This window comes from Pan troglodytes, chromosome 8 (genome assembly GCF_028858775.2).
Source record: "Pan troglodytes isolate AG18354 chromosome 8, NHGRI_mPanTro3-v2.0_pri, whole genome shotgun sequence".
Classification (NCBI taxonomy): domain Eukaryota; kingdom Metazoa; phylum Chordata; class Mammalia; order Primates; family Hominidae; genus Pan; species Pan troglodytes.
Genome location: NC_072406.2, coordinates 104,653,302 through 104,662,129, shown reverse-complemented (window position 1 = coordinate 104,662,129; position 8,828 = coordinate 104,653,302). Strand labels below are relative to the sequence as shown.

General features: G+C 44.9%; 1 protein-coding gene across 1 annotated transcript; it reads right to left on the bottom strand.

The window, feature by feature from the left end:
- Nucleotides 1-638: 638 nt before the first annotated feature.
- LOC134807197 (uncharacterized) lies at nt 639-7,931 on the bottom strand. Its single transcript, XM_063781988.1, has 2 exons — nt 3,975-7,931; nt 639-3,813 (listed from the first exon to the last, which is right to left on the bottom strand). Exons 1-2 carry the CDS (start codon nt 4,160-4,162, stop codon nt 3,504-3,506), a joined length of 498 nt encoding a protein of 165 aa, XP_063638058.1. The 5' UTR covers nt 4,163-7,931; the 3' UTR covers nt 639-3,503.
- Between the last annotated feature and the right edge of the window lie 897 nt (nt 7,932-8,828).

The following is an 8,828-nucleotide window of genomic DNA, read 5'->3' as shown; positions in this document are numbered from 1 at the left end:
CAGGAGAATCAGGCGGGGAGGTTGCAGTGAGCTGAGATGGCAGCAGTACCGTCCAGCTTCGGCTCGGCATCAGAGGGAGACCGTGGAAAGAGGGGAGAGGGGGGAGGGGGGAGGGGGGAGGGGAGAGGGGAGAGGGGAGAGGGGAGAGGGGAGAGGGGAGAGGGAGCTCTATCTACCACACAGTCCTTCTCTCTATTTTTTTATTTTTTTAAGACAGAGTCTCACTCTGTCGCCCAGGCTGAAGTGCAGTGGCTCGATCTCCGGGATTTCTTTATATAAATAATTATGTCATCTGTGAACAAAGACAGTTTTATTTCTTCCTTCCCAATCTGGATGCCTTTTCTTTTCTTGTCATATTGTATTAGCTAGAACCTCCTGCAATGTTGAATAGAAGTAGTGAGAGGAGACATTCTTGTTTCTGATCCGAGGGGGAAAGCATATAGTTTCTCACCATTCATTATGATGTTGGTTATAGGTTTTTTGCAAATATTCTTTATCCAGTTGAGGATATTCCCCTCTATTCCTAGTTTGCTGCGAGTTTTTATGGTGAATGGATGATGATTTTGTGAAATACTTTTTCTGCATCTATTGAGTGAAATACTTTTTCTGCATTGATATGATTTTTCTTTGTTAGTCTATTGATGTAATGGATTATAGTGACTGATTTTCCTGTCAAACCAGCCTTGCATACCTGGGATAAATCTCACTTTGTCATAGCATGTAATTCTTTTTATACATTGTTGAATTCTGTTTAAGTTCATATGTGCTGCTATAACAAAATACTTGAGACTGGGTAATATAAAAGAACAGAAATGTGTTCACAGCTCTGGAGCTAGGTAGTCCAAGATCAAGGCACTGGCAGGTTCAGTTTTCTGGTGAGGGCTACTCTCCGCTTCCAAGATGGCGTTTCATTGCCTCATCCTTCAGAGGGGAAGAACACTGTGTCCTTACATGGCTGAAGGGGCAGAACGGAACAACGCTGAAGGCTGCAAAACCCCCACCTCTTAATACTCTTGCATTGGACATTTCAACATGAATTTTGGACAGTAACATTCAAACCACAGCAGATTTCGTGTGCTAATATGTTGTCCAGAATTTTTATATCTCTAATACAGAAGACACAAAAAAAGATACATTTTGTACATGGTAGATATATTGGTCTGTAGTTTTCCCCTCTTGTAGTATCTTTTGTTTCTGTATTAGAATAATGCTGGTTTCACAGAACTAAGGAAATATTCCCTCCGCTTCTATTTTCTGGAAGAGATTGTAGAGAAGTGCTATTAGTTCTTAGAATTCGCCAGTGAAAACACTTGGGCTTGATGCTTTCTTTTTTGGAAGATTATTGATTATTGATTCAATTTTAAAAGTAGATATAGGTCTATTAAGATTATCTTTCTCTTTTGGTGAGTTTTGGTAGATTGTCTCTCTCAAGGAATTGGTCCATTTCATCTAAGTTATCAAATTTGTGGGCATAAAACTTTTTTTTTTTGAGACGGAGTCTTGCTCTGTCACCAGACTGGAATGCAGTGGCGCAATCTTGGCTCACTGCAACCTCCGCCTCCTGGGTTCAAGCGATTCTCCTGCCTCAGCCTCCAGAGTAGCTGGGACTACAGGTGCATGCCACCACACCCAGCTAATTTTTGTATTTGTAGTAGAGATGGGGTTTCACCATGTTGGTCAGGATAGTCTCAATCTCCTGACCTCATGATCCGCCCACGTTGGCCTCCCAAAGTGCTGGGATTACAGGCGTTAGCCACCACGCCCAGCCTTTTTTTTTTTTCTTTTTCTTTTTTTTTGAGATGGAGTCTAGCTCTGTTGCCCAGGCTGGAGTGCAGTGGCGTAATCTCAGCTCACTGCAACCTCCGCCTCCTGGGTTCAAGCCATTCTCGTGCCTCAGTCTCCCCAGTAGCTGGGATTATGGGCAACCGCCACCACGCCCAGCTAATTTTTTATTTATAGTAGAGACAGGCTTTTGCCATGTTGGCCAGGCTGGTCTTGAACTCCTGCCCTCAGGTGATCTGCCCACCTTGGCCTCCCAAAGTGCTGGGATTACAGGCGTGAGCCACCGTGCCCACCCGACTTTTTTCTTCTTACATGGCTGTCATAGAACCTCTATTAGACTTTTAATGTCTGTGGGATTAGTAGAGATAAACTCTTTTTTATTTCTGATATTAGTAATTTGTGTTTTCTCTTTTTCTTGGCTAGCCAGTCCAGAAGTTTATCAATTTTACTTATTGTTTCAAAGATTTAGCTTTTGGTTTCAGCTTTTATGTTTTGATTTTCTCTATAATTTTCCTCTTTTTAATGTCATCCATTTTTTTTCTAATTTTTTTCTTCTGTTTTAGGTTTATGTAATTCTTCTTTCTCTAGTTTCCTAAGGTGGAAGCTTAGATTTTTAATTTTACATATTTCTTCTTTTCTAATAGATTCATTCAATACTATAAATTTTCCTCTAGCACTGCTTTTGCTGCATCCCATACATTTTGATAAGCCATATTTTCATTTTCATTTAGTTCAAAATATTTTTTAAAATTTATCTTGAGACTTCTTTGACCCATGTGTTATTTGGAAGTATGTTGTCTAATGACCAAATGTGGGTATGCTGCAACCCACAAATTTTGATGAGTCATATTTTCATTTTCATTTAGTTCAAAATATTTTTTAACATTTCTCTTGAGACTTCTTTGGCCTATGTGTTATTTGGGACCATGTTGTCTAATGACCAAATATTTGGTGGCTTTCCAGCTGTCTTTCTGTTACTGATTTCCAGTTTAATTCCATTGTGATGTGAGTATACTTTGTAAGATTTTTACTCTTTCAAATTTGTTAGAAGTGTGTTTTATGCCCCAGACCATGGTCTATCTTGGCGAATATTTCATCTGAGTTTGAGAAGAGTGTATATTTGTACTCGTTGGATGAAGTAGTCTATACATATCAACAGGTCCAGCTGATTGACGATGTCCTTCAGCTCAGCTATGTCCTGAGTCCATCAATTATTAGTAGATAGGTGTTGAGATATCCAACTATAACAGTGGATCTGTCTGGTTTTTCTTGCGATTCTCTCCTTTGATGGATTCCATATTTTGAGGCTCTGTTGTTAGGTCCCTACATATTAAAGACTGCTATGTCTTTCTGGAGAATTGACCCCTAGTCATTATGAAATGGCCCTCTTGCTCCTGGAAGTTGTGGTTGGCCACTTCGGACTCGGCCTCTGAAGCCTCCTCATGCCTGCGTGAAGGAGGTGGACGGCCCCTGGTTTTGTGAGGTTGGCTTACATGAGCTGCTGTTATCCACAGAGCAGCAGCCAGGGACTAGTGATGAAGTACTAAGTGTCTGGTCAGAGCTCTGGGCCTTATCTGTCTCCACGTCGACTCCCGCGATGTTTTTGCCTTCGCTTAGTTTGTCGTCGAATCCACCTCGATGAAACCGTTTGTTTTTTCCTGTAAATGCTTCCCATTTTAGCAACGGCCGCTTGCAGTTTGGCCACAGAATCTAAGCTCTTCCTAGGCAATTTGCATATGGTTTTTTCGTAGTGCAAAACTCTCTCCTGGGGCTTCCACGCCTCCCGCAGCTCGGCCCAGCTCCTCCTGAGTCCCGGGATCTGGGGCTGAGCCCCCGCCGCGAAAACCTCCCGAGCCCAGGAGATGAGCGGTGGACGCTCGGGCCCGGAGCCCCTCGGCGCCCCGAGCTCGCGCTCCAGCCGCGGCCGTTAAGGGTTTTGATCCGTTACCCAACGGCTGTCGAAAGAGGAGCACGACGTGAACTTCCACCGACAGTCGTTTAAATACTGCAGGCGAAGGACGGGTTCTTATTGTGAGCACCTACTGAGCTCTGTTTAATATTTGGCAGAGGGCGAGGGTAATTTTTTGTTGTTTTGGGGGTTTTCTGTTTTTTATTTTTCGTTTTTTTTCTGTACCAAAAAGTGACTCTAATTTCTAATTGTGAATCGTGTCCTCCTCCGTCTTTGCTTTCATGTTCCTTCAGGCAAACCGGCAGCTGAGTCCAGCTTGTGAACTTGAACTTGAACTTGCTGAAGAAGCTCCCGGCGGCCCTCTGCTGGCCGCCGCCTTTGCCAGAGGGAGAGGCTGGAGTCACCCTGTTGAGCCCCATTTCTGGGGCTTGGCACCTGTTGGGCTGCCCGGCCGCGCGTACCTGGTCCCATCGGGGGCTCTGCCCACTCCGCTGATGACGCGGGTAGAAGGGAGGCCGCAGGGACACTCTGGAGGGACTGTGCCGGGCGGGCACCCCCCAGCTGCTCACTGTGGGGTGCAGCACCGAGGCCTGGTTGGGCTGCAAGGAGACCGACTGGGATTCCCGGGCTGGTGGCCGGGGAGACGGGGTAGAGGTGAGAAGCAAGAGCTCAGGAGGCCTCAGGCCCCAGCGCTGTGGGGCTGCCATTGTCGTTCTGGGTGGAGGTCTGGCCAAACCGGCTTTTGCCCCGAGTGAGGAATTCTTGCTCATTTTGGTGTTGGTGGAGAGGTCGCTGTTCACAGCGGGGGTGGGGTTCGTCCCCTCCAGGCTAGTAGGGAGCTGGCTGGTGCATTGCTGTGTTGCTGCCCTTCTGCCCTGTCTCCTGATCCTGTTCAGACTCTGGGTGGCTCCTTTGAGTCTTCTCAGGCCGTGAAAGATGGGAAAGGCAGGTTGTTGAAACCACTGCTGCTCCCGGGCTGGCAGAGACCCTGAGCTGTACCTCCTGGGATGAAAGCAGAACCCAGGAGCAGGCAGGTGACCACTGCTTCCTCATACTCCTCAGCAAGTCCTGGATATCTTCCTGTCTGTAACCCATGGATACCATGAACTTAGTTTGCAGGGGGTCCTCCCAGTGGGAGAGTGGCTGCACACAGCACTTAAGTTCCTCACCTTCATGACTCACATTCATCCATGGACCCCTCACACTGGCTCTGAAGGGCCTCTCTTGCTGCAATTGACAATGAGAAATTTCTTCAGCAAGTTTTCACTCTCCGGGGACATGGGGGAGGGAATGGAATACATCCTGCTCAGTACCTGCTCCTATAGCTCCTTGAAGTTCTGTCCATCGAAAAATAAGGATCCATTTACCAGTATATACAGGATAACTCGCAGACACCATACATCCACCAGCTCATATTTGTGGCCCTAGAAGAATTCCAGGGCAGCCTAAGGGGACTGCCAAAAAAGGTATCCAGCTTGTTGCGAAAGGCGAATTTATTCCTGAACCCAATCTGCGATGTTCATGTTAACATGGACAATATATTTCTGGTGACAATACACAATATCTGTGGACAATGCACTTCTGGTAACAGCTTGCATAGCAGACACTTTTGGTGGAATTTGCTTCAGGCCTCTTTCCTGCTGCTGTGAGCAGGTATTCACAAACTTCTCGCTAGCGTGCTTTGTGATGAGGCAGAGATTCCTCACTACCAATCACAGCAAATACTTCACTATGTTGGGGTGATCCAAGCCTTCATGATTCCTACTTTGTGGATGGTGTCTGGAGGCTGGAGGAGATCTGCTGAGTCTCATCAATGAAATTCACGGCGGCTGCTTTCCCAGTCAGGATGTCCCAGGCCAACCCCACCTTAGCCAGGTTGTCCTTGACGATGGTCTCAAGGATCCTCGCTGCCAATAAGGATCCCTCCTCAGCAGAGATGGCTGAGAGGCCCTGCAGCGTGTGGGACTTACTACTGGGCTCGGAGTCAAGGTGTCCCAGGTCAGCTTAATTTTGGGAAAAGCTGGTGAGAAGCTTGGTCCAAATCACCTGAAAAGAAAATCACTTGCATAGTTCACCTGAAGAACGGATCTCTATAATGGAATCAAAACACAATACTGGACAAAAATCAAATAAGCAAAAGCGACAAACTGAAAAGGAAATGCTGAGTAAAAAAGAACTTAAAAATTAGAAAAATAAAAGAAAAAAGAACAAGAAGAACCAGTAACCTCAGCCAAGCCAGGGACTTACATACATGCTTGGAATTCCAAAGCAGCGGTTCCTTATGAGGAAGAACTAAGCCTAGTAACAAGGCTGAGGATAATCTATGTGGCTTTCTCATGCTTTGGTCTCAAGAACTCTTTACTCTTAAAGAAAATATATTGAGGACCACAAAGAGGATTTTTTATTGATATGGGTTGCAGTTATGAATATTTACCTTATTAGAAATTAAAACCTCTAGGATGCTTCAATGGCCTTTTCTAGTTTGAAAAGATAACAGGCTGGGTGTGGTGGCTCACGCCTGTAATTCCAGCACTTTGGGAGGCCGAGGTGGGCAAATCACCTGAGCTCGGGAGTTCGAGAAAAGGTATAAAAATGTTTGGCTTTTAAAGAGCCCACAATATCTACACTTAAAATATTTCATTTTTTCTTTAAACTCTAAATGATTGGTCTCAAAATGATGCCACAACTTAGCTGGCATTATGATAGTGTATAAGTATGTTCTGTTGTGTACGACACAATGAGCTTCATTATTACCATCTGGGACACTGAGGGGAAGATAGCTTTCATCATATTTTCTCATTTAAAGTTTTGCCCAGTTTCATTTGCATAGATTCCCCTCTTCCATGAGCTGCTATGTCAGTCTCAGTATCTTTCAATGTAGAGTTTGCAGCTATGAGTTGAGAAAGCACATTTTCTACTCTTTTTAAGTGAATAATCCACTGTGCCCAGTGTACCTCTCCTTCAGCATAGGATAGGGACATCCAGGTACTGGACCCGTCACTGGCACCTCAGTGGGGAGAACCCAGATGCCCCTACATGATGTTTAAAGATGCTTTATATACATAAAAGTGCACAAATCATCAGCCCACAGCTTGGTGACTGTTCACATATTGAACTCATCTATTTATCTAGTATCCAGGTCAAGAAACAGCCATTACAGCCCCCCAAGATCCCACACCCCTTTTCCAGTCACTTTCTCTGCAGTGATAACCACTCTTCTGTATTTTGACAGCATAGATTCATTTTGCTTATTTTTGAACTTTACATACATGGATTCATACAGTATTGGATCCTTTGTGTCTGCTTCCTTTGCTTAATTTGTTTTTTTGTTTGTTTGTTTGTTTTTCTTGAGACAGAGTCTTGCTCTTGTTGCCCAGGCTGGAGTGCAATGGCACGATCTCAGATCACTGCAACCTCCACCTCCTGGGTTCAAGCAATTCTCCTGCCTCAGCCTCCCAAGTAGCTGGGATTATAGGGGCTTGCCACTATGCCTGGCTAATTTTTGTATTTTTAGTTGAGACGGGGTTTCGCCATGTTGGCCAGGCTGGTCTCGAACTCCTTACCTCATGTTCCGTCTGCCTCAGCCTCCCAAAGTGCTGGAATTACAGGCATGAACAACCACGCCTGGTCCTTTGCTCAATAGTTTTGTGAGATCCATCCATATTGTTTATTATTCTAAATGCTCATTGTGTGACTGTAACACAATTTGTTAATTTGTTTATTCATTTTACTGTTACTGGGCAGTTGAGTAGTTCTCAGTTTTCAGATGCTATAGTGCTGCCATAAACATCTTGTTCAGGTTTTTGGGGGGGACATATATATGGCTTTCTGTTGGATATATATAAATATATTAAAGGTGTGGCTGAACAACCATTTGACAGTTTATGCTAACAAGGTGACTCGTGGTAGGCCCCTTAGGCCGGGTGATATCAGCCTGACCTCCAGAGAGTGGGGTGGGGGCTGGAGACTGAGTTCAACCACATGGACAATAAGTCTATCATTCATACCCTATGTAATGAAGCCCCAATAAAAACTCTGGATGCTGAAGCTCAGGTGAGTGTCCCTGATTGGCAGTACTCTATATGTGTTGTCTCACACATCCAAATCAGCAGGGTAATGCATTCTGAGGACCCCAGAGGCTTCACATTTGGAACCCTCTCAGACTCTGCTCTATCAGTCTCTTTCTTTGGCTAATTTTGATCTCTATCCTTTCCCTGAAATAAACTGTAACTGTGAGTATAACAGCTTTCAAAGAGTCCTGTGATTCTTTTTAGTGAATTTTTGAACCTGAAGGTCATTTTGGAAACTTCCTGAACTTGCAGTTAGGTCAGAGGTGAGGGAAGTCCTAAAACCATGCCCACTAACCTTGTGGGACCTCCTTGCAGGGGGTATCAGAGGCTTGGGCAAACTTTGCAGTCTGGGTGACTGTGCTCTCAAACCTTGAAGTCTGGCTCACTTCAGATAGTGTAAAGACAAATGGTATCCATTAGAACAATGCTGACTCCTGAAATGTGGCTTGGCAAGAGGGCAGGGAATGAAAGACCTTTGATTCTGGATAACCATGGAGTCTCCCATGGTATGAAATGGCAGCTTTGTTGTGATCAGTTACTAGAGGTAAAAGTGTTTATCTTTTTTTTTTTTCTTTTTTTGAGATGGGCTCTCACTGTGTTGCCCAGGCTGGTCTTGAACTCCAAGGCTCAAGCAGTCCTCCTACCTCATCCTCCCAAGTAGCTGGGACTATAGGCCTGTGCTGCCATGCACAGAGAGGTAAAAGTTATCAATGGAATTTAGAAATGATAACTCCAACTTACTAACTACATAAGGAAATGCAAAGAAACACAAAGCAAAATATATAATTTCTAGTTACATATAATAGCTCAAATAAAATAAGGGAGGCTGGGCGCAGTGGTTCATGCCTATAATCCCAGCAATTTGGGAGGCCGAGGAGGGTGTGGATCACCTGAGGTCAGGAGTTCAAGACCAGCCTGACCAACATAGTGAAACCCCACCTCTACTAAAAATACAAAATTAGCCAGGCGTAGTGGCAGGTGCCTGTAATCCCAGCTACTTGGGAGGCTGAGGCAGGAGACTTGCTTCAACCTGGGAGGCACGGGTTGCAGTGAGTGGAGATCGTGCC

What these genes read in the sequence shown, in the direction of transcription:
- LOC134807197 (XM_063781988.1), bottom strand. Translation starts at nt 4,162, where the DNA reads ATGGGACCAGGTACGCGCGGCCGGGCAGCCCAACAGGTGCCAAGCCCC. An exon ending in GCCGGTTTGCCTGAAGGAAC is followed by an intron (nt 3,814 to 3,974) that starts ATGAAAGCAAAG and finishes GTAGGTGCTCAC; the next exon opens with AATAAGAACCCGTCCTTCGC.